This window comes from Xyrauchen texanus, chromosome 32, assembly GCF_025860055.1.
Source record: "Xyrauchen texanus isolate HMW12.3.18 chromosome 32, RBS_HiC_50CHRs, whole genome shotgun sequence".
Lineage (NCBI taxonomy): Eukaryota > Metazoa > Chordata > Actinopteri > Cypriniformes > Catostomidae > Xyrauchen > Xyrauchen texanus.
In genome coordinates, this window is record NC_068307.1 from 14,016,765 (window position 1) to 14,043,694 (window position 26,930).

At 37.3% G+C, this 26,930-nt stretch overlaps 2 protein-coding genes across 2 annotated transcripts in view; one reads left to right on the plus strand and one right to left on the minus strand.

The window, feature by feature from the left end:
- Positions 1–18,938, plus strand: part of LOC127625767 (S-adenosylmethionine mitochondrial carrier protein-like) — a 78,111-nt gene extending 59,173 nt beyond the window's left edge. The window contains exons 3-6 of the mRNA XM_052101125.1: positions 6,872–6,941; positions 10,745–10,809; positions 12,842–12,915; positions 18,451–18,938. Of these exons, the coding sequence (XP_051957085.1) occupies positions 6,872–6,941; positions 10,745–10,809; positions 12,842–12,915; positions 18,451–18,547 (306 nt within the window). The 3' untranslated portion in view covers positions 18,548–18,938. The remainder of the gene's footprint in view (positions 1–6,871; positions 6,942–10,744; positions 10,810–12,841; positions 12,916–18,450) is intronic.
- A 3,009-nt stretch (positions 18,939–21,947) lies between these two features.
- LOC127626051 (leucine-rich repeats and immunoglobulin-like domains protein 1) overlaps positions 21,948–26,930 on the minus strand; it is a 43,216-nt gene continuing 38,233 nt past the window's right edge. The window contains exon 17 of the mRNA XM_052101580.1: positions 21,948–26,197. Within this exon, the coding sequence (XP_051957540.1) occupies positions 26,007–26,197 (191 nt within the window). The 3' untranslated portion in view covers positions 21,948–26,006. The remainder of the gene's footprint in view (positions 26,198–26,930) is intronic.

A 26,930-nucleotide genomic window follows, 5' to 3' on the forward strand; every position in this document is an offset into this window, starting at 1 on the left:
GTATTTTAAGGATTGCTCCATCTGAGCTACGGGAGATAAAAGAGCTGACCTCTGATGAACTGTAGCACTTAGTGGGTTAATCACCTTTTTTTTCCAAATGCATCCTATATCCTTTAAGACATTAATCAGCTACATCAATGAAATAAATATAATATTACCTCTTACATCTGCGTAGACAATGAAGCAAAATGCACAAATGAACTTGTACTAAATTGCGAGAATCTGCACAGATGATAAAGCGAATGCACCGCTGAACTTGAACAAGTTGTACGCTATAGTAACTCGTTTTGAATAGGCCAGTGCTGTAACAATGCGATAAAATCCTAAATTCTCTAAAAAAAAACATCTCTAGCATTAAGAATCAGCCTAATACTTCACTATACTCATTATAGGCTATTCTTTCATGAATTTATTTAATGTTTTCATGAGTTGATGCCTTTAGGTACACATTGTCACTGTGGTTTTAGCCACCATAATGGTGATTTATACTAAACAACAACTTAGTATACCAAGACTTGTATGAGTCATATCGACTAATTTTATGGGAATTTAGGGTGCTTTTTGTGCATTTTGAAGCTGTGTAATAATGTGGGGTCAGAATGACATTGAGCGGAGTGAATGAAGACAAAATTTCAATTTTTGGGTAAACAGTTTTTTTGAAAGTTGCAGGGTCAGAGAGACGGTGGAAAACGGTCATGTAAAACTAAATAATGGCACAAGAAATCTTGATTAACATTACATTTGAAGTTCAGGGAAAAAAACGAAATGCTGCAAAAATGTAGTGTGTGGCCTCTCTACAGCTGTGTGTATGGGTTTTTGATCACATGTCAACCACAATGGCTGCTGCATTGCAACAGCGGGCCACACAGAATCTACAAAATAACCCGATCTACAAACCTGGCAAGCATGTCATGTCAAGAAACCAAACCCCAAGTATCGCCAAACCACCTCTCAAGTCATTCGCACTAAAAACAACTTAAGCCCCGGCATCTGAACGGCAGGCCACACCAAACCATCTGTTCTCTCCAGCGGATCCCACAATTCCCAAAGTTTATCTACAAGCAATCCCCTAAAATCTGTATTGCTCTGTTACAAGACCACCAAACAGCTGTGTAATTACATCACCCAGCCATTCATTTTCCACCATGCCCACGCAACTCGACATTTACTGTAAATGTCAGTGGATCAAACTTATTCCCCTGATTAAGTGCAAATGTGTCATAAGCAAGTCTTAGTTTGGTTAAGTAATTGAGACTGAAATGTACAGAGTTTTGCCAAGCCTGGGTGGTGTGGTCAGGAAACGGATGGTGAATAAATCTTAGATATTGAGTTTGTTTATGGTTAGAATGAGGTCCATGCTTTTAATTATTTTAAATGTATCTTATTTATTTTTTCAGAACAATCTGATCAAAGGGTTTTTATGATAAGGTGGACTCTGGTAACATGAGTTTATCCCTCATGTTCTCATGTACATTCTTTATGTTTGGGGTCCTAGAGACCCCATTAGTGTATAATTGACCTTATTTTCCTTTTTATGGACCTATAGTGTTTTAATATATTTCTCTGACTCAAAGTTCTTCTTTATTAATGGTTTTGAAATAGTTCTTTGTTCTGTCCATCACACAAAGTGATCGTATCGCTTTAGACGTCTTGGAATATAGTGCATCTGTCCTATTGCTTTTATTGTGGTTATTGAGATTTATTTGTTTTGTTTGTTTTTGTCCTTTTTTGAGCTTGACAGACCACACAACAAGTTGACAGAATCGCTAATTTAATTATATGGCGAATAAACCCTATAAAGACTTTAAAAAAAAATTTATTTGGTGTTGTACAGAAAAAAGACAGTGACATTAAAGGGATAGTTCACCCAAAAATGAAATTTCTCTCATAATTTACCCTCGTGCCACCACAGATGTAAATTAATTTCTTTCTTCTGCTGAACACAAACTTAGATTTTTTGAATATTTCAGCTGTGTTGGTCCTTACAATGCAAGTGAATGGGTACAAACATTTTGAAGCCTCAAAAAGCAATAAAGGAAGTGTAATAGTAATCACATCACTTCTGAAGATATGGATTTAACCACTTGAGTCATATAGATTACATTTATGCTGCCTTTAAATGCTTTTGGAGCTTCACAATTGTGGTACCATTAACTTGCATTGTATGAACCTACAGAAATCTTTGTGTTAAGCTAAAGAAAGTATGTCATGCATATCTGGGATGGCATTGGGGTGAGTAAATGATGAAAGAATTGGCCAGATATACATTTTTGGGTTAAACAATTATTTTAATCCCAGAAATTCTCTCACACAACAACTTTGCTTGAATATCTTCAGTGGCTTCCAGGACCTGCCAGAATCATATTAAAAACACTGTTCCTGTCACACAAGGCTGCCTATGACCTGGCTCCCTGGTTCTCATAGACCTTTATTAAACCACACAACCCAGTCTGGCTGCTGAGATCAGCTATGTCAGTTTATCTAGGTCCTCTATCTTTCCACATGAAAGGAGCCCACCTGCTCTGACCTAGAAATGCTTCATACTTGCTTCTCAATGGTGAAACAAACTCCCAGTCACTATTTGAACAGCAGACAAAAAAAGCAAACTTGTTGACCTGACTTAGTGCTTCTGTGTAGCACTTTAAAACCAGTAACCATATGTAGTCCCCTTGCACATACCGGGTTCAATATAAGTTAAGCTCAATCGAAAGAATTTGTGGCATAAATTTGATTAGCACAAAAACGTATTTTGATTCATCCCTCCTTACAATAAGGCGCTTATAATGAAAGTGATTGGGGCCAATTTATGTATTGTTTGAGCTGTTAAATGGCAACTTTTTTACATTTGCATCGACATGGCAACAAAGTTGGATGTAAATTATATATCTTTACACAGAAAAGGTTAGCAAGTGATTTTATCACACTAAAATCTTGTTAACATGCATATTGTTAATGTCTTGTGGCTATACTTTTGAAACGGTGAGAATTGTAACATTTATTGATTGTGCCTATTCACTTTCATTGTATTGTAAGTGCCACACTGTAAACCAGAATTTTGCTTGTTTTTAAGAAAAGGAGGGACATGTCCAAATTCATATTTGTGGTATGCCACAAATGCTGTAGATTGTGCTTAACATGTACTGAACCCGGAATATTCCTTTAATGTACGTTAAGCTACTGTGGCAGTAAAAAAGCTCAGTACAGAAGGGGGCGAAATAGTCTCCTTTAAATACAGTATGTAATAATTCATGTACGGTGGGTGATTCTCACGAAACCTGTCAAGAAAATGTCCTGGTCCTATTTTACTCCATAATCAAAAGAAACAAATAAGAAATTGTATTTTACATAAAGAAAAGAATGTTGTTGATGTATTGAATATTTAATTTTGCACATTAAAACTTGTCATCAAAGTGGGGATTTGTCTAAAAATTGTTTTCTATGAGAGACAAATGTGTCTTCCTGAAGGGAGCGCCTCCCGGCCTAAATCCTGAAAGCAGAATTATTTGTTAATCAACTCTCCACGATCCATGCACAACTCACCACACACCCCATTGAGAGCGAGAACCACTAATCACGACCACAAGGAGGTTACCCCATGTGACTATCCTCCCAAGCAACCGGGCCAATTTGGTTGCTTAGGAGACCTGGCTGGAGTCTCTCAGCACGCCCTGGATTCGAACTCACGACTCCAGGGGTGGTAGTCAGCGTCAATACTCGCTGAGATACACAGGCCCCCCAAATAATGTATTTGTTACTGTTTTCATAACACGTACTATTAAAGCAATTATTGCTTAATATGTAGGTTGTAATGCATTGACTAATTGCTTACAATGCATTTAGTGTGACCTAATCTAAATTGAGAACTTTTACATTGTGACAATTTCTTTTTATGAAATTAAGCACATTTTACCCCAAGTACCGAAACGTGAATAGATGGTCATTTTAATATTCTCATTACTGCTGTGTGAATTGTAAATTGTAAAGATTATACATCATAGTAGTACTCCCTTGGTACTGCCTTTCATTTTCACTGATTTTAATTAAAGAAATCATTGTTCATCAGCATATTTTTTTTACTGTAATACATTAAAATAATTACGGTGTTATTGCGATGAGGATTATCATTAAAAACAATGGGAGTAGTAAAAGTAAAATGTATGAACGTATTACGGTAATGAGAATTTTGGAATAAATTGTGCTGCCAATAGTCAAATTGCAAAAAAATCAATGGTCCTCAATTTAGTCTTATAAAATGTCACTTTCGTTTTCACTTTTTTCCTTGTGGCAATACTGAGAATGCAGTGCATATATACATCACATTATGAATTGCGTTTTGACACATTTTGAAATGCAACACTGCATGACATCTTGTTTGCATTACTATAAATTTAGAAACCTGTGTACAGTTTGTTTTGGCCCTAAGAGTATCAGCAAGAAGTTTTTGATTTGTACTGTATTTAGCATTTTTATTTGCACTTAAAGGTGCACTCAGTAAGTTTTTGTTTACATTGTCTTGGACTTACACTGTCACCTATGGGCGTGGATGCAGCATCATTTAAACTCAATAGTTTTCAGTTACAGATGCCATTAATTAAATCCCTGAGTGAAAGCATCCAATAACAGAACTGTTACAGATATCAAACGAGTAGTAATTGGCTGGTCATGTGATCCTAACATTGCAGCCCCCATGTGGGGACCCTCTCCATGTAGAATAAAACAGCTTTTATAAGGTTACTGATATGACTGAAGTCTTCATCTCATGTCAGTGGTCATGATTTTAGACATTGGTTTCAAAATTACTATTTATTTCTCTTTAGAAGTAACACTTGTTAACTGAGGAAAAAAATGACTGAATGCACCTTTAAGGTTGCTTTTTGTTCCAGTTTATGCAATATTCTATATTTTGCAATTGCCATGATTAAATTAAAGTTGAATATAACACCTGTATTCTTGTTGGATGTAGTTCATGTCAGGTACATCCTACCAAATGGCACTGTGGTTTGGCAGATTGTTTTGAGGTAAACTTGCGTCCAGTTTAATTTCAGTGAGTATGACTGGGATGAATCTATGTTCTCCTTCACAGACCTCTTAGCTCTTCAAAACAAAGACTGTCTCTTAATCTGACAGCTAATGAAACGCACATGATGTTCTGACGAAGAGAAAATTTGTGTGTGTGTTCTTGTGCACAGAGTTGGAGGGGATTATTCATAATTCTTTCATGCTGTTCTTCAATTGTTTTCCATTCTTAGCCATCAGATTCTCCTGATCTGGGGCTTTAGGAGAACTCCAGCAATTATCTGTGGCCTGACTGTATAATAATACCAACCAAAACACAACACCAGTGTAACACAAAACCAACAAACATAAAATCAGTGTTTGTGCACACTGAAAATATAAACACATCCGATACTCTTGTAAAGCTGAAGTGTGTAATTTCTGCATCACTTAAGTCATCAAATGGAATTTGTATGGAACCGATGTTCCTGTGTCGGGCTGGTCAGGCCACTCAAACAAACATGTGTTAGACTTTTAGATTAAATCAACCTACGAATGGCTTGCCTATAGTCGACACTGTGGGTGGGACACAAGAAAGAATTTGAACATCGAAAAAATGCCACCTCTTTAAACACATGCTCACCTCTTTAAACACTCAACTCAAACAACAATTAACCATCCTAAACTTAACACTAATTGCGTAATTGAGATCCTGTCAAACCTGTCCTATCTGAGGCTACAGATTGCACCTGTAGCTGCATACAGAATAATCTACACAAAAGCTCAGTTCCAATACCTAGTGAGCTGCCTACTTTGTCGTCATAGTCATAGTCATAGGCTGGCGTCCAAGGTACCCAGTTTTGGCCAAATAGAAAGGCAGTATTGTATATATCCTTTTGTATATAAATAAATCTCGTAATGCATTGGTTTCTCGAAAGGTTTCATTCAAGGTGGCTGATGAACTGAGAGAAATTCTGATGCTAAATATACTTGTATGTCCTTCAGCACCAAAAATAACCTATAAAATGACTTCAATCTAAAAATTTTTTTACGTTGTTAGCTTAGCAACGTGCTAACATCAACCTTCATTTGAATCAATATAGCGCAACAGTGCCTGCCTAATTTTACGTCTTGGTTCCGGTAGAATTGTTTCTGTTCGTTTATTCCATTGAGTTTGTATAAAATCCTGTGTACTTGCAGTCTTTCATGAGGGCACAAACTGCGATCCCATGAAGCATTGTGCATGATATAATGGGATTTAAAATGATGCTTTGTTAGCAGCGATTCTCTGATTGGTGGATTGTTTTCCATCAAGATCATGGTTAGTGTAGTTCCCTACCAGTAATTCCACTATGAAACACAATTTTTAAACAATGAAGTTGAATTAATGGGAACTGACAGATTCAACAGAGGCATATACCATTGATTTCTAGGCTTTCTAGGTTTTAGAACAATATCTTATGTAGCACCAGTATCTCAACTTTGCACCGTATAGAAAATCTGGACTCATAATCTTCCATCTGCAACTCTCATCAAAGCTTAATATCAGTTTACCGCCACTTCTTGGAGCCCTTTAAACAAGCATGTAAGACAATTTGTTTTCCAGGGCTAGTGTTGCATGTGTGCTCAATATCTAGGACAGAGTTCTGCTGAGCTGTGGAGTTCTTGGAAGTTCTAGGCTTTTTTTTTCTCAGACTTTGTCACTGTTCCTTGAGGGGAAAATGAAACCATGACATCATACTGGAAATGTGAACATTAACATGGCTTTTTTGTTTAGTTCCCATACATGCAAGCCCAAGGGCTTTGTATTGTTTTTAAAATGTGTCTAATAAATGTAATAATCCCCATTTGTCTCTCACTCTTTCTCTCTTTTTAGGCCGTGTGGTGGAGGAAGCAGGGGGGACAGCTGGACTCTTGGCAGGCTGCAGTGTGTGGAGCTGTTGCAGGTGTGTGGGATTAGCTTCAGCAAAGAGGTCAGGGAAAAAGAGATATGGAATTAGGATGGGGTCCAACACCAGGAATATCCAAACGTTACCCAGTCCATTCCTGTTTAAGTCCACACAGGTCAAGATGGTCACATCATGTTGTTCTCCAGCTGGTATAAACCGAAAGAGAGGGACAGAAACAACCAATTAGAGGTGGAAAGTAGGACTGGGTGACATAGCTAAACAAGTTATATTTTTCAGCTTTTTTACGATATTTGAGATAAATCTCGTTATTAATGTACTTTATTAGGAACACCTGTTCATCTACTTATTCATGCAATTTTCTAAACAGCCAATCATGTTGCAGCAGTGCATAAAATCAAGCAGATTTGGGTCAGGAGCTTCAGTTAATGTACACATCAGAATGGGGAACAATTGTGATCTCAGTGATTTCGACTGTGGCCTGATTGTTGGTGCCATATGGGCTGATTTGAGTATTTCTGTAACGGCTGATCTCCTGGGATTTTCATGTGCAGCAGTCTCTAGAGTTTACTCAGAATGGTGCCAAAAACAAAAAACAAAATCCAGTTAGTGGCAGTTCTGTGGATGGAGTATTGTTGAAGAGAGAGGTCAACGAAGAATGTCCAGACTTTTTCGAGCTGACAGAATGGCTACGGTAACTCCGATAACCACACTGTACAATTGTATTGAGCAGAATAGCATCTCAGAATGCACAACATGTTGAACCTTGAGGCGGATGGGCTACAACAGTAGAAGATCACATCTGGCACTTTTTTTAGGGTTAGTGTGTACACATTTATTAATTTAAACATGTATCAAACCTATACAAGAGACAACAAAAGCAGGAAAACTGTCCTTAAATAGAAGCATTTAATCCATATACTTGCGAGTCTCAAGACAAGGAAGGATTTCAAGACTAGTCTAACATTGCAGCCTTTAAGAAACTAGTTATTTGCTTTAAGAAAATTTAGCGTGATCGGAGCTAATTTAGCGTGATCTGAGCTAAAGAAGCATAGTTTGTGATTACCATTGTTGTCAGATTCTACTGCTTATTTGAAAGATGCTCTTTAATCCAAATATTTGACCAGGAGTGTTTCAAAGATGGCCGCCGAGTGGACTGACTTGCCTTCAAAGGGATTTTGACTTCTGTTACTTTTCATAGCTGTTGTCAACAGTTATTGAGTTTACTGGGTCTAAAATATATCCAGTCAAACTGTGTCCAGGCTTGTCCTAAGGGAATGCAAATGTGTCCCAGGGGCCTTTGCAGCTGTCTGACTCCCTAGTCACCCCACATTCTGGAAAGCATCTCAGCCCTGAGTTATAACTCATCATGGTCCTTACAAGGTATTTCGACCGGATGGACAATATGGAGGAACAAGGACACTTCACCCAGAGGGGAAAGAACATGGCTGCTGGCCACACCACCTGGATACTGATCGTGAAATTTAAATGTGTGTGCACATGTGCTCCTTTGGCACAGATATACTGTGTTACAATTGCAGTTGTTAGAGTCATTGTGAAACATCGCAAAAACAAATTTGAATTGTGATACATTGTATCTCTGGTGCTGTTTTCTTACCATTACTGGCACAGTTTTAAACCTCAAAAGAACAATTTATTTTCCAACTCTTCATTAATGTCACTATTGTGTCCTTTAAAAAAAATGAAAGAATGTTTTGGGTCCAATGCAACTTTACGGTAGCTCTATCAACAGCATCTGACATGCTGTTTATTACCTCTAATCTCACCCCTTGTGGCAACGTTGAGAATGAAATGCTTGTGTTGTTATGAATTGCGTGCGGTCTGACACCTTTTGGAATGCAACTATGACAGCTTGAGTAGCTAGAAGCGACTGCATTCATGTACTTGCATAGAGTATGTTTTGGCCTTTATGAGGCTTTCAGAGCTAGACACAGTGAATCGGAATGAACAGAAGGCACGTTTATAGGTGCAATAACTCCTATACAGCATTGCTAACATACACACTCAATACTCTTGAGTGGTTTATCCTGCCACCAAATTAATTAGAGTGGTCCACTGTTTCAAAACAGTCATTGATCCGCTGTCAAACGGTTAACTGTTTGAAACGTTTTTAACACTGCAGAACACAGTGTTAATGACACAAGACACTCAACAAAATGGTACGACATGGAGCAACATCCAAAAACGTCCATCTGGTGCATATGTACATAGACCAACAATTACGTTTCCACAGGAATTATATTATTAACGTATAACCAGATTTGTTCACACTTGAGTCCTCTTTAAAAGAACCAAACTCAGACCCCTTTGAGTGGACCAAAAAATGAACCGAGAGAAAATGAACCAAGTTTTCTTTCCATTCACACTGTCCATGACCTTGAAAGTGGACTCGGAACTCTTTTTGATCCACTTCATGCATTATGGGGTCTCAGTCCATTTTGCATTCACATATTAACTTACGGAAATAATTAAACATGTTTAATGCCCTTAAAAAGAATAATCAGGATGTGTTAAAAAAAATAAAAAATAAAAAACATCTTAAATTGATCTTCTGAATAAAAAAATCCTCAATCACGGATCATGGTATATCAGTCGCAAAAAAAAATATTGTTCATGATTTTATCTATTGATAGCCTTGGACTACATCATTCACAAATAACAATAGTAATATATTCTTATAGTAATCTCTTTTCCTATCGTAAAACTGTCACACGCTATTCCAAGGCGGTCCGGTTAAACCCTCGAGTCTTTATATGCAGAACAATGAAACGTCTGTTTTTATTCCCCCGCTGCTGGTTTCAAACAATAAACAATCTATATTTTTTGTAAGACATTTCCAAAGTGCTGATCTTCCTTGTCTTGTACAGAACAAAGAAACTTTTGAGTTTGTTTTGTGTGGATGAGTTGACATTTTTATGTTACTTACTCTGCCATCTCCATATAAACAGAATAAGGGGCTTGTCTGGTCGCTTTGTGCGTTATTACTGGTGTACTGAAGCTGTCAGGACCAAACGTGTTTGGCATTGCGCGAATGGGAAAATCAAGTGAGCTCTGAGTGCTTTGTGTTCACAATGCATGTTATTAACGAACCCAACTGTAGGCTGCATGCGAACCATACTCGGACAACTTCCCAAAATGTGTGAAAACCCCCTCGAAGAGTAGTCCCACCACTAAAATTACAATTTAGACAACTTTACAGTTCAAATAACATCCTTGGAAGAGTTAATATAAGTGCTTCAACAAAAATATGAGCTGCACATTTCTGCTTTTATTCCTTCTGAAATGTCTTGGCCCAAACACATCTTTTTTGTTTTTAAAAACTTAGGCACAAATCAAAAAATTTCGTGCCATGTCTCATGTGCTGTCAGTAGAGCTTGTTTTAAACCCGGAACATTGCTTTCCAGACACATCACCTGTGTTTGGGGGGTCGTTTTAATTAGTCAAGTAAAATCAGACTTGATGGGGGATCCAGCTGTTTATTCCAGCATTGGGAAGGGCATACAAAGTATCAAAGAGAATCAACACTTGATACTGTTGTTTGTCTGATGATTTTTATATAAAGGAGATAACCTCTTTCTGTTTTCATTTACGCAAAGCCAGTTTATAAATGTACATGTGTGTTTACGTGCCAGGCTAGTTTGAAAAATGTATCCTCATTATCTCTTTTTCTCCGGTATGTTTCCATGGGGTTGATCAGTGCGTCATGTGTCATGCCACATGCTTACATTTTATACTCTGGTAATTATAATGCGATTAATACTGTAACTGGTGCTTGTTTGTGTATGTGTGTTAATACAAACACATAATGCGTCTTTTTCCAGGTGGAATAGCAGCGTTCGTCACGACTCCACTGGATGTGGCGAAGACTTGGATTATTTTGGCTAAGGTGAGACTTTGAGACTGTTGTTTAAATCTGCTGTCTTCTGATGCCTCCCAGATGGAGTGTAAGGTGAACAAACAAAACGCCCTAATGTAGACAAAACCAACTAGAGAGAGAGAGAGAGAGAGAGAGAGAGAAACTCTTGGTAGACACAGCTTGATCCAGTTGTAGGGTCAGACAGGGACGCTACTGACGGACAAATGCACTCTCTCACACTCTTTGCTGTCCAGTCGAGACTCAAAACAGACAGTCCTGTGGATGTTAGATGTCAGAAGACATTTTTATATTCTAGAGTAATTTCCATTTGTCTATGGTCTAGAACGGAACTGCGATTTAGAGATCAACAAGCTGTGATTGTTTTGTATGGTGTAAAGTGTGGGAAAACCACATGTTTATAAGATGCAGGACTTGTTTTTTATTTATTATTTTGTTATTGTAGACATAAATATGTGTGAAACTGAAGTTTTGGCAGAGCATATAATAGTAGCTACCTCACAGACATTTATAATTTATAAATGCACAATTAATCAAATTAAAATCATATGTATGTGGTTAAACCACAAAAGGCTGAGATTTACGGTCTGCATGAGTTGCGTGCTTACACACTAACTGCATCATTAACATCATGTGTGCTCTGTGTGTGTATTAATGACAAAGAGCAGAACGGTTTATTCACTGTGAAGCACGTAGCACATGCAGACTATATATTTATAGAATAGAATAGAATAGAATCCTTTATTTTGGTCACACATTATACACACAGTTTTTTGCATATATACAGTGAAATTTATTAGTTTTCACATATCCCAGTTAAGCTGGGGTCAGAGTGTAGGGTCAGCCATGATACGGCGCCCCTGGAGCAGATAGGGTTAAGGGCCTTGTCAGGGGCCCAACAGTGAAATCTTGGCAGTGTTGGGGCTTGAACCCCGACCTTCGGATCAGAAACGCACAGCCTTGACCACCAAGCTACCACTGCCCCATTTATTAAATTACACCATAGCCTTGTGGGGTTTAATAACCCCAAAAAGTTTTCCGGAGGTGAGAAGTGAAGCCGTCAAAAACATCTGGTTTTCCACCAATGCTCCATTTAACTAGATGTGTGAAATTTAAAAAAATGTGACTGAAATATATTACTTCTGTTTGGTAAAATTATATTTTTATGTAATAGTAATGATGATAATATGTTATTAATAACGTTATATTTAAGCAGTATCTCAAGCAAGAGTTTCATCATTGCTTTCTTTAATACTGTGATGCTCTACTGTGCAGCACTCACTGTATTTGACCAAAAAATTATAATAATAAAATATAAAAACAAAACACTCAAATTTTGGAATGCATGAGGTACAGTATAGACGCTATTCATTTAATAAAAAACAATCCAATGGTATATTAATAATTGTAACTGTATTGTAATTGTTCTGTTTTCATTTGAGTAAAATCCTATAAATTAACTTGATTAGAGTTTTTTAATGATAAAATGTAATTAGACTTAAGTTCCCGAATTCAGAGAAAATAAAGTTTATTTCAAATGTGGATATCTGCTGAAATTTAATTTTGGAAAGTACACTAGCATGTACAGTGTGGTGCAATGCTATTATTCATAGGAAATATCAATTTTAGATTTTTTTTTTAATGTTTACTTCACTTCGTATGAAGTTAATTGATTAAAAAAATAAAATATTATATATGGCATTATTTTTGAATATATCACAATGCAACATTTTCTGCCTAAAACTTGTCCACATACTTTTGGTCATTAGGAGAATTACTTTTAGGTCATCGTTTTGTTAACTATCTTTCACGTTTCCCTAATATAGATAGTTGTTTTCAATATGGTTTTGTGGGCTTTACAAGAGGTCCTATAAATATAGATTGAGCAGAAAGTGGAGCTGTCCAATAGGTGGAGGGGGTAGAGTAAACCAGGGATAGAGCAGAGTCATGAAGACAAAACACACTGTGTGTGTGTGTGTGTTGTACATGGTTGACATGTGCACGACAGATCATCCATCATAACTGTTTTGTCTCTCTTTGTCAGGCCGGGACGAGCACAGCCAATGGAAATATCTCTCTGGTTTTGTATGAGGTGTGGAAGAGTCGAGGAATACATGGGTGAGTATAAATCACTGTGCATTGGGCCTGATATTGACCCTTTGCTAAGCCCCACCTTAAAAGATTTTCTGACCAATCTTATCTTAGCAACTGTTGCCGTCCTCCATTTCAAGCTTGTCAGAGCAAGCAATGGTAACCAAGGGCAGAGCTTAGGAGTCAATGGCTGAATGCATTTGAGAATGTGTCTCCATAATCACCACAGCTTTTCTTCGTAGTTGCCCCATAACTTGAAAAAAAGGTCAAAGGTGGACTTTTTATAGTCTTTGCAAGGCACTTGACAAACACTTGTTTGTTTGCATTAATTGACAGCTGTGCATCTTTTATAAGGTTGTTTTGAAAGATGTCTCCGCTGTTTTTGTCCATACAATGCAAGTCAGTGGGGTCCAAAAATTTCCAAAAATGAAATAAAGGCAGCATGAAAGCAATTCATATTACTCGAGTGGTTTAATCCATGTCTTCTGAAGTGATACAATCTTGGGTGAGAAGAAAAGCAAAAATGATTTCCTTACTAACCAGAAAGCTTCCTACGAGTCCAGCATGAGAGTGCAGTGTGATGATAATTCATCATTTACTCAAAGACCGTGTCATTGTATAATGATTCTCATGCACAGTCAACAGAAAACAAGATGCATGCTTCTATGTCATGACAACAGCAATGTTGGCTCTGATGCAGCATTTTTATTTACTCAGAACCAAATCTGAAAACCTAAGATTATTTAAAACTTGAACACTCTTTTCAGGTTGCATTGAAAGCACTTGCATTTTTCAGGAAATGCACATCTAGCTCTAATTTCTGTTCTCTCTTCACTTGACGATTTGCAGTATACTGTGCAACCTAAAGGAATCCCTAAAATATGTGCCCTTATTGCAATATATGAAACTCAACATAAACACTCCGCAGGAAAAGGGGGCTTGGCCATGCTTGCACAAGAAGCAACAACTCTGGCAGTTTCACTGCTGCATGCCTTGTACAAATTGCCAGGCTTTAAAGCTGCAATTACTGTAATGGCTCCATTTGCAGACTAGTGAAGCCAGAAAGTGCTTCCATGTGTGTCAGACCTCTGCGCATGGCCTCTAACCATACTAACCAAAACAATGGCAATCAAGGCAGCAATGCGTGCGCTTGTGTGCTTACCCAACTCCATGCTTTGAAGTGCTGCTACATCATTACAATTTCCACCACAAACAAGTAGGCTTGGTAAGTAGTCGCCTGCCAAGATTAATGTTAGCAGTGTTTACAATGAGCAAGATTGGTAGAACAAAACGTAGGAAAGGATTATGATGTCATAATGTGCCACGTAATCTTAGAACTCCAGTTGCACTGAAATCAATGTTCTTGGTAAATCTTGGTAAATGTTCATTTCAACTGATGTTGATGAGATCTTTAGTAGATTAAAGTGGACCAGTAAATCCCTTTGGAGTTTTGCAGTGCTGTATAACCTACTTCTGTTCAATTCCAAGACTCTGATATGAAATCTACTTTTGTAAACATCTGGGAAATGTGCAGCATGTATAGAGCCATTAATAGGGGCATTATTAGACCCAGCTACTGACCAACTTACTGGCTGTCATGACTGGTCATGGTGATGATGCCACAATGAGTCAGTAAGCTCTGTAGCTCTCACTGGGATATAACTGAAGCATGTGAGGCTGGTTTGTGGTTTACAGGAAAGGTAGTAGATAATAAAATGCATAACAATGAAATTAGCAAGTATAGTTAACTTATTAGTGGTGTTTGCTATTGCTCATATTTAGGGTAAGGGGTTTGTTAAAAAGTGCTAAACTTTGTTTTAAATTAAAAGCACTGTTGGTGACAATTTACAATAATGTTCCTTTTGTTAAAATTTATTAACAATGAAAGATATGTTTATAGCATTTTTTAATCTTGGTAAATGTTCATTTCAACTGATGTTGATGAGTTTTGTATTAAAAGTTGTATATGTTAACATTAGTTAATGCACTATGAATATACATTACATATATCTTTCATTGTAAGTTCATGATACCTAATGTATTAACTAATGTTAATGAATTGAACCTTATTGCAACCGTTTGTGCTACGAACATGAATGATACCTCAAATCACACTTGTTGAGGAAAGGGGTGCTGTTACTTTTCTAAGTCAGTAGACTTAGTATTTTCTCTTTTATTTAAAAAAAATAAATACTTTAAAAGATGAAACGGGCTTAAAATCCCATATACTTTGAATGAAGCAGCGACCCAAGTCTTATCTAGAGCCAGAGCATCTCAAGGCGTCTTTCACAGCTACACAGAGTTAAGGCTGCTTTGTGCCTGCTCAAAATTCTTTGTAAAGACGCAATACTGCATAAAGGCCAGACTAAAATACTGCATATCTGCTCTCACTCACCTCAGCCCCTAGTATCAAAGGCAGGTGTGAAGCTGCTTTGGTTCTGTGTAAATATGCATTTATTTCATAATGTGCTGTGTAAATGCCTTCATGCCGCCTTTTGAGCAGCAATAAAGGGATAGTTCACCTAAAAATTTAAATTCTCTCATCATTTACTCACTTTCATGCCTCCCAGATGTATATGACTTTCTTTTCAGAAGAAAATCTCCACTCAGTAGGTTCATACAATCCAAGTGAATGGTGACCAGACCTTTTGAAGCTCCAAAAATCACATATAGGCATCATAAAAATAATCCATACAACCCCAGTGGTTTAATATATGCCTTCTGGAGTGATGCAATCACTTTGGGTAATAAACATAAATATTTCAATCCTTAATTATTTTAAATCTCTAATTTCACTTTCAGAATGTGAAAGTGTAAGTGGAGATTTATACAGGGTTCCCACGCGTCCTGGAAAACCTGGAATTTTGCAATGCAGTTTTCCAGTCATGGAAAAGGAGAAAAATACCTAAATGTCCTGGAAAATAATTATTTGTCCTGGAAAATATTTTAGTATAATAAAACTGATTCTGACAAGGTTTTATAGTACTGATATAGTGCAGAATGTTTTCCTTCCAACACTGCGGTTAACAACAAACACATTTGAGTTGTAAACTTTAGATAACGACGGCGGTCAGACACAGACTAAAACGTTTTTGATAATGAATTTGCACCCGAGGTGGTAGCAGCGTAGGGATGATGCGGCCTTTACACCTCAGTGTGTAGATTAAGAGTCTGCTTACATGTAGGGCCCTACGATTCCGCAATGTGGAAAACACAGATTGCTGAATTCAAAAGTTGCATTAGCTATAAAATGTGAAATGTCAATGAATATGATATGTTTGTGACAAAAGTGAATTTTTGAATGCATGATTAAATAAAGAAATGTTAATCTCGATATGTCCAGGTGTGATTATTAAACCACAAAGGCTGCGATTTAATTAAATAAATATATAATCTGCATGTGCTGCATGCTTCAAAATGAATGTGTGAAGCGACTGCTCGTACGCTGTAATCCCCTCATCATGAGCGTCACATGTGCTGTGTGTGTGTGTGTGTGTGTGTGTGTGTGTGTGTGTGTTTGTAGCAGAGCGCTCTGAAGCATGCAGCACATACAGACTATGTGTTTATTGTAATGAAATCAAAGCTTTTTGGGGTTTAATAATCACACTTAGTCATGTAGCCAACGCACAGAAACACCAAAATAACTGCTCGTTTTAAATGAACACATGAAATGGGGATGTTTAATGTTATTAAATAATAATAATAATAAACATGTATTAAGGCAATATCTCACATCTGTGATGTTCTGTTGTGCTGCACTTTATTTGATATAAATATCTTCAGTGTTGTTTCGGATTATGCTGTGAGGATTTTGTAGAAAAGAAATTAATTTGATAAAAATAATAAACTTTTAAATTTTTTTATTAATTATTAAAATAATTGTATTTTCATTTGATTATAGTTTTATTTAAATTTGATTAGACACCATTTTGTGGATGAAATTGAAGGAAACTGTCGAATATGGAATTTTGTTAAAACAACTCTCTAATAACCACAATTTGAATGACCTCTTGTGTGTTTTTGTTTAAATATTGCAACCGTGTGGCACATAAAATGTCCTGGAAAAATGTACATTGAAAAGAGTGGGAACCCTGTTATAGTAAAAAAAGGACTTTTATTGATCTGTTTCTCACCCACACCTATTATATCACTTCTGGCGATCTAGATTTTTTAAAGTCATTTGAATTACTTTTATGCTGCAATTATGTGATTTTTGGTGCTTCAAAGGTCTGGTCACCATTCACTTACATTGTATGGACCTACAGCAGAGATATACTTCTAAAAATATTTGTTTGTGTTCTGCAGATGAAAGAATGTCATACACAACTGGGATAACACTGTTAGTAAGCAAATGATGAGAGAAATGTCATTTTTTGGGTGAATTATCCCTTCAAACAGTCGGTGTAAATACACCTAAACACCACTTCAGATGCAGCTTCTGTAAAGAGTTTGGAGTGGGCTCTTGTTGACTTGGGCCAACCACCTAGAACACCCAAGCATCCACATGGCAACATGCTTAAAACCACTCTGAACACCTTAGCAACCACACAGAAGCGTTCTGACAACCACCCACAAGACATAACATGTTGTCGACTTCTGCTATGTAAAAATCTATTTGTCTTATTACTAATGTATTATACAATCTATACTAATGTATTATATCAACCTTTTAAACTGAAATATTAGCACTCTGAAAATCCAGTTCAGGATCATTTCACAAAGTTGCATTAGAAATGAAAGCTATGATAACATCATGCCTACTATATTTCTGGTTTCCATTGCAGAAGAAAAGGTCAGATCTGATTTAAAGCGTGAATGCAAGGTTTCATATTTCTCTTCTAGTCTGAAATACCAGCCCCACGCTGCACAGGCAAACAGTCAGAATGCGTCCTTGCTAATTCGTTCCAGGATGAGTGTTTTTGCTCATAGATCCACACACATGCTCACTCTGACATGGCAACTCTCGGTGAAACAGATGATCGCTGTAGAAGCATGTTGAAACATCGAGTTCTGCGAATCACTGGAATAGTCAAGAGATCCCTGACATACTTGGCACCTTGTACAGCTTTGCAGTTGACAAAACGGATGTATTAGTGGATACACCACTTGTGACCTTATTTCTAATTTGAGAACCACCCCCTGCTTTCCGACCACCATTATCCCCCACAGGTGTTACTGTACACACTACAGAGACTTAAGCTGGCTGATCCCAAGTCAGTCAGTTGGTTTATGGGTTCCCAAACATTTTATCAGCTGAACCCCTATGATCAGAATTATTTACTGAAATTGCCCCCTGAAATTTCAAGTAAAGTTAACGTAAAAAATATGAAATAAATAATAATAACAACAACAACATCTTTGGGTAACATCCAAAATGTGTAGTGCCATCCATGAATCTAATGGAAGAATGAGAATTAGATTGAAGAATTTACCAAAATCAACTCTAAACTGATTTGGCAAGTATGAGCATCTAGTTTCAAAATAATGCTTTGCTAATGCCATGAAAATGTTATTCTTTCTAACGCTTGGTTTTATCTTCGTCCTGTTTCATTATGTTTGTAGACTGTTCGCTGGCAGCATTCCTCGAGTGACATTCATCAGCATGGGAGGCTTCATTTTCCTCGGAGCCTATGAGAAAGTGCGTCGTACACTTTTATAAACTCCATCTCCATGGAACAGGTCTATTTGTGCTGTAAGCTTTTCTCAACCCAAGCCATGAGAACCTGCAGCAAACCAGATGGGAAGGAGGCTGGTCAAGCCTGCCTGAGAAAAGCACCCTCTGTCCCAGATTGAACCGGTGGTCTTGAGGGCTACAACTAGGACACCTGGTGCCTGAATAAAATGTTTGCATCCTTGGTCATCAGTGCTCAACATATAGAGTTGAACTGCTTGAATTGCAATTCCTTTGCACAACAGATCATGTTAAAACTCTAATGTAATTTTTGCAATGAATGTATGGAAGTATAAAAACATTACAATTCAAATAATACACCAGTTATAACAGAGTTAATGTATGTGCTTTAATAAAATATATTTCTGCCTTTAAACCCTCCAAAATGTGGCCCTATTCAGTTCCATTGTAAGTGTCTATATGTAACCTACATTTTTGCTTTTTTAAAGAAAAGTCAAGTCAATTTTATTTATATAGCGCCTTTCACAACACACATCGTTTCAAAGCAGCTTTACAGAAGATCAGGTATTTATAGACATTAGTTTTATCGTCTGTTATGTCAATGAATCATCATTGTGTGATTCGATAAAATACGATTGTTTATGGTTCTCAGTAGGAAACCGATGGAGTGCGTACTCCATGTAGGGAAGGAGGTATTGCCCCAAGTGAAGGAGTTCAAGTACCTCGGGGTCTTGTTCACGAGTGAGGGGACAATGGAGCGGGAGGTTGGCCGGAGAATCGGGGCAGCGGGGGTGGTATTGCACTCGCTCTATCGCACCGTTGTCACGAAAAGAGAGCTGAGCCGAAAGGCAAAGCTCTCGATCTACCGGTCAATTTTTGTTCCTACCCTCACCTATGGTCATGAAGGTTGGGTCATGACCGAAAGAACTAGGTCACGAGTACAAGCGGCCGAAATGGGCTTCCTCAGAAGAGTGGCGGGCTTCTCCCTTAGAGATAGGGTGAGGAGCTCAGTCATCCGTGAGGAGCTTGGAGTAGAGCCGCTGCTCCTTTGCATCGAAAGGAGTCAGTTGAGGTGGTTTGGGCATCTGGTAAGGATGCCCCCTGGCCGCCTCCCTAGGGAGGAGTTTCAGGCACGTCCAGCTGGGAGGAGGCCTCGGGGAAGACCCAGGACTAGGTGGAGAGATTACATCTCCACACTGGCCTGGGAATGCCTCGGGGGTCCCCCAGTCAGAGCTGGTTAATGTGGCTCGGGATAGAGAAGTTTGGGGCCCACTGCTGGAGCAGCTGCCCCCGCGACCCTACTTCGGATAAGCGGTTGAAGATGGATGGATGGATGGATGGCTGGACGATTGTTTATCGTGTTTAAAAATAAGTTATTAAATAATAATTGTATTAATAACCCAAGTGAACAAGCTGAAAGCGACAAAATAACCTTGGGAGAAACCAGACTCACTGTGGGGGCCTGTTCCCCTCTTGCTAACATCATGAATATAATGTAAATATTACATATGTACGTATAGTCATGGTTTAAAATTATTAAACTAAGTAAGTGTTAAGGGTCAGTGTTTAAACATCGATTGTGTTTGAACTGTAAGATTAATGACTAATGTCATTGAAGTCCATCCTTGATTAACTGCAGAAGTTCACATACATGCAATTGTCCTTGTTAATTGGCTGATGAAGGCTTTTGTTGCAATTGTTAGTCTATGCATTCCATTTCAAGATCGTAGTCCATCAATAGACCGAGGTGATGCAGGCAGAGATCAGGGATGTGAAACGCAGTTCAACCTGGCCAGTAATTTCGGTGTGGTCCATACTAAATCCAAGGTTCAGACAATGACATGTGAAGTATCCCATGTTTTATGGTTGGAGTTGGCATCAGTTCATCCTCTACGGAGGATTAGAAAGGGATGTCAAAATAATTTTTTTGTGGTATAGAAAATATGCCACAAATGCTGTTTATGAATGTTTATAAAAATGTACACACACACACACATATATATATATTATGTGGCCACACACTCCCTAACTTAGAGTAAGAACAAATTTATGTGCATGAATTATGTGAAAATTTGGAACTTTGAATTGAAGATTTTCTGTCTGTGAATGATACCAAATCTCTTATCCCGAATTTCTTTACAGAAATCAGAAATGTTATATATGTATATAAGATTTGTCTTCTGAATCCACAATAATCACTAACAAGCTAGAGTTAGATCCATATTATTCTAGTGGATTTTCATTATATGTTTTGTCTAGACTTTAAACAATACCCAGGCTTAAGCTCGTTGCCCTACCTGCTTCACTAGTGTGAGGTAAAAACACACACACACCCACACAGTCAAGCAGAATGAAGACAGACAGATTATTCCACAGGTGTGAATGTTTTTCAGACCTGTCATGAAGCTCGGGGCACAAGAACAATATTCTGGATTTGACTGGAGCAACAGTGGGCTGTCAACAACTCCCATTTTTAGTTTGTGTTTGGAAAAAAAAGCACATATAAGTGAAAGGAAGAATGGCTAAAGCTCAACGGATCACACTTCTAAAACACTGAGCGAAAGTGAATTGTGTGATTTTATTTTATAGCAATAAATATTAAATAAACAATGAGTACAGGGTTGCAAGTATAAGGGTTGCAAATTTATCTTAAAGGAATATTCCAGGTTCAATACAAGTTAAGTTCAATCGACAGCATTTGTGGCATAATGTTGATTACCCCAAAAAGATAAAGATTTGAATGCAAAAATCATTACAGTCAGGCACTTACAATGGAAGTTAATGGGGCCAATTGTTGGGAGGGTTTAAAGACAGAAATATGAAGCTTGTAATTTTATAAAAGCACTTTCATTTACTCCTGTTAAAACTCATGTATTAGTTGAGCTTTGAATTTAAAACATTATTACAGTCATTATAGGGTTTGTTAACATTACATCATGTCCCAGGCACTTCCATTGTAAGTGCCTCAATGTAACCCAGATTATTGCATCTTTTTTTAAAGAAGGGGAAGTCAAAAATACATTTTTGTAGTAATCAATGTTATGCCACAAACACTGCCAATTGATCTAAACTTGAATTAAATCTGGAATATTCCTTTAAATTTTAAGCTAACATTCAGTAGAGGCTTTCTACAGTAGGACCAAATTGTTGTTTTTTATGTATTGACTGTAAATTGGGTTTAGTATGTTTAGAGAAGTATACAACATTGTCAAAATTATGATATTGTAATCAGTGTGGTGGAATAGGCCAAAAACCACTATTTTTACATGTTTTGTTAATTTTATGTTAGTTTATCTAATAGTTCTCACTCCAACAAAACATGTGATTTGTGCCTCTAATAAAAAAGTACCAAATTATACCCTATTCGTACGTACAATTCCAAAGCCATTTCAACAATTGTCATAAAATAAGCACAGACGAGAGGGTGTAAAGGAGCAAAATGTGACTTTAATAAACACTTTTCATTTTTACACTTCAATAGTTTTAGCAATGTAGGTGTACAGCCGTGATTAGAGTTTATTTCAATAAATTAATCTGGTTTGAAAGAGGGTGACCCACACATCTGTAAAAATAACCTATTTTGAGCTAGTGGAGTTCTTCACAGAGCTGGATTAAACAATTAACCAGCCAACCACAAATATTTTAAAGCTACAGCTATGGTCGACATCAATTCAGATAACTATTGTAGGATTTATATTTTAGTAGCTTAGAATAAAGTTTTTAGTAACCATGTTTTGGAGTCATACTGGCATTCACAGTAATCCAACTTTACAAAACATCCCCCTAGTTTAGTGCTAGAGTTTCACTATTTGGCCTCAAATAAAAAAAGACCTTGGCTGTTGACGTTATTTGGTTCAGGCTAACTAATAAGGACAACTTGAAGCATTAGAATTAGCTGCTGAAGTCTGTCCCAAATTCAATGAAAGATTAGCTGGTGAGGTGTTCAACGAAGAAGAGATTCCACTTATTCCCTTTGAAGACATCATGTAGACATTCTGTGCTGTTGAAGGAAGGCCCCTGAACTCCAGTACACTTGACTGGAAGTTTTCTAGAGAGTTGCTCTTTCCCTTTCGTGGTTTGGCAAAATTCAGCTTTGCTGTTAGCTTAAAGTCATTGTTGGAACAAATCTCTCTATATGTTCCTTTTGGATGAGATCAACATTGATTTGTTATTTCCCCAAATGTATTACAAAAGATGGTCAACAAATACATTATAAAAGTTAAACATACCACAGATATCACAGGTGAGTGAAGCAGCTTTTGATGGTGTGTACCTTTGTTGATGGAAGAGCCTTGACTTTGCAGACTTAAATATCAGAATTTCAGGATTTACATTAGGGATGTGCCCGAAGCCGAATACCTTATTGGAAAAGGCATGAATAATGGATACATCCGAATAATATAAAAAATATTAGTTTTACTGATAATCCAAGAAACAAGCATAAAGCCACATTGAAAAATGAACATATTCTAAATTACAATGAATTTATGAATATGTGCAGCCAATATTTCTAGTGTAAACCTTATGAATGAAAATGCACACTGTGTGATTTCAGATTGGATGGCCACGGTCTCAACTCCATTTGTGGTCTCTGTAAATAAAGCACATTTCCACTCCTTGAAATGTCTGTTAATGTATCACACGATTCACACGTGATTCCCATGTATTTATTTATAGCCTAAACCGGAGCGCAATGTTAAATTCCTGACCTTAAGTGATGATTTCAAGTCGGAGCTCATCTGTCTTTTAAAGTTGACCACATTTATATTCACATCAGCGCTTAAGGTTATTATCTGGTTAAGTTAAAATGCTCCATAAAGGTTTAAATGCTCAATATAGTATTCATCTACAGAATATTCCTGCTTATGTAAAACAAACAAACTGAAACTTGCTCTGTCTTTTTATGGCCCAAGCACTGAAAGTGCAGAGGGCCTATTGTTCATTTTAGGATTATTACAATGGCCCAAACACAGAAAGTGTGGAGATCCTATTGTTGTTCTTTTCAAGGTTTTCGGTACTTTTGGGGTAGTAAACATGCATGAAAACTCTTGAAAATGTGCACAAGCATCATAGGCATGTAGATGGGTTCTGTAGCGCCACCTAGAAGATGGACATGTTCGGGGGCTATGTAACACATCCCTTTTGAGCTACAGTCACCAAACTTTGTACACATATAGTTCTCATAATACTGGACAACTTTCATGCTGACTGTCATAAGATCCACCCAACAGAAAGTCATTTTGGATAGTTAAAAAATGCATGATCTGGAATTTGAAATACTTCTCCTAGATGATTCATGTTACAGGTACCAAATGTGGGCGACTTCATGTCCAGACATTGACGATGCTATATTGCAAACATTTTTATATATATCCAACAGTGTTGCCATGGCGATGTGATAAACGTCAAAAAATGAAATACAGTAAGTGTTGCATATCTTCTGTGTGCATCGAGTGATTTACATAAAAATGTACCTGTATGTTTGGTCTTGGGGGCTGATCACATGAATGTGGCTATTGTTGGTCACAGTTGTAGCGCCACCAACTGGCAGCAGGAAGTATAGCACTTATAACAGGCTTTGAAATAGCCCTCTTGTTTTTATCTGAATAACTGCAGATGTAAAATTGTTAAGAGATTTATATCTCAAATAGTGTTTCCATGGCAACACATGAAATATTATTATTCCTTCATATATTTGGGTGTTTTGTGGCACTTGGCATGCTTACATTTTCGTAACACTTGGCACATACATCAGAGTTGTTGGCCATTAGGCCTGGGCCAATGTTAACATATGGGTGTGGCTGGGGGGCTCTGTAGTGCCACCTTTTGTCTAAAGTGGTTGGGTCAGTTTCACCTACAGTAACCAAACTTGGTACATCTATAGTTCTCATCAAGCTGGACAACCTTAAAAAAGAAAGTTGGCCATTTTTAATTGAATTTAGATTTATTTATTTTTTTTTAAACGCAGGCCCTGAACTTTTAAATACTCCTCCTAGGGGATTAATGTGACTGGCACCAAATTTTTGCAATATTATGCCAAGACATTGAAATGGATTTTGGATATATTGAACAGTGTTGCAATGGTGAGCCATTAACATTATTATTATTATTATAAAAGTCCTGTCATAAAAATTCCTAGACTTACGGGACTTTCACCTGTTTGTAGGCTATACTGATGTGGCCAACAAATTCAGCTTCATCTGGTAAGATTTTTTTTTATATTAGTTTTAATTACATAATAATAATAATATAAATTATTAGGCTATTATTATGAAAAGGCATTCACGAAGCATATTTTATTAACAGAAACTATAAACGTAAGAGTAACATTTAAAACTAAACCAAGCGCCCACTTTTAATGCACTTCCGGTTTAAGTCCCACCCACTCCTGTTTCTATCCAAATACAGAGACAGATAATTGTGTAATATGAACAAATACTGATACAGATAATGGCTTCGCTGCACACCCCTAGTTTACATACTGGTAAATATTTAGACCAGTTCAAATAACTTGTTTGTGTCTTGTAATATTTATATCAAAAGGTCTTAAAATTTTGACTTACGCCAATATTGTTTCTGTCTATTTGTACAGTAAGAGACCAGAAAAATTAAATGCAAAGCTCTTCCTTCACAGACAAGAAAAAAAAAATATATGAATTCTGATTTAAAGGAATATTCTAGGTTAAATACAAGTGAGTGTTGACAAATTAAAAAAAATTATTTGATACAAAAACAGAAAATCCATTGACAGTTAGTCACTTACAATGAAAGTCTATGGAAAGCATACAACAGTGGCCCCATAAACTTACACTGTAAATGTATTTTTGTACACATACATGACAGCATGCCACAGACATTTAACCTGGAACATTCCTTTAATGCAACCAGTTATAATCATTGAGTTTATCAAAACTTCAAGTGCATGACAAACATTTAATTTGTGAAAAGGGAAAATGTACAGGCATCTCTCAACTTCTGCCCTGCAAAAAAAACAGACTTGTAGATTCTTTGATCTTGTAATAAGGCACTGCTTATTAGAATTGTGAAAAGCAGGAGAGATCTGTTAAAAAAATAAAAAAAAAAAACTACACGAGAAAGTAAAATAAAATATAACCACTCTGATCTGACCATGCACCGAATAGATTTAAACACTCTTTTGTAGAAGTTATAGAATACATACATTCATATATGAAAACTCTTATGTACAGCTCAAAGTCCAACATTATAGCACTGTCATACATTTCCATTCGTCAAATGCAAGTCACATTTCTGAAGTGTGAATGAAGCCTCCCTCAGGAGGATTTATATCTATATACAGCTTTAACGCTCAGATGAGACGCCATCATCCCACTCAAGCTTCGCCCTTCAAACTCCGGACGCCCCTATTCTGCAATCAGATAGATGGGGCCAGCTTTGTCTGTGCCCCTCAGTGTGAGGTAGCAGTTCTCAGTGCAAAAAGGATTATAAAAAGAGGGTTGGTGCGGTGTTAGTCACTGGGCCGCCTAAAGGACGCATTATCACTCAGGATGGGATCGAGCGTATACTTGTGTCCGTTGGCTAATAGAGTCTGTGTAAGCTCGGACCCAATGTCACAGTCCACACCAGACGGGAGCTTTACTGGACGATGGTAGTCCTCTTCAAGAGAGGGAAGTGTGCAGGTCCTGTTCACCAACATTTCTGAGTGAGAGGAAGTGAGATAGATTAGAAATTTCAAGGAAGTGGGGTCACTTCTGTCCTGAAACGAAGAATGGGTCACAATGCTTGACTAATTGTCCAATAACCAACTAATGATTAAAGAGGTTGACACAAGAACACGTCTTATGTAAACACCCCCCTACAAAACACGTCCAATTGGGGTCAGATCAACCCGAAACCAGCCTAGTTATAATCCTTAAAGCTGAAGTATGTAATTTCTGCGTCAGTAGCGCCACCAAACGGAATTTTCAAAACAGCTTTCTGAATACGCCCCCATTTCATGCCATTGGTTAAGTAATGTTGTTGGGGCGGGTCTAAAAGTGTTGCTCAAAACAAAGGAATTTTCAAAAAGACAAAATGCTTAGTTTGCAAGAAAATGTAAAAAAAACCTTGAACCTAAACCTAATGTACTTACTAATAATTTTAACACAGAAAAAGTTCATATACTTCAGCTTTAAGACCAATTAGTTGAAAATTTGATTTTGAAAACAAGAGTTTTGCAAATCCCTACCTAAAACTGAGGAAACGCATCACTATATTACATCAACATTCAAGTGAAAATCACTAACCCAATATAAATCAATCCACAGCACTAGAATGACAGATTAATGTGCATGTTTTCACCAAGTGACGGTGGAAATAGAGGAGTTCTCTTGATTTATGAGACTAGGTCGACTCTTCTAGGACTATAGCAATGGCACAGCCAAGAAATACA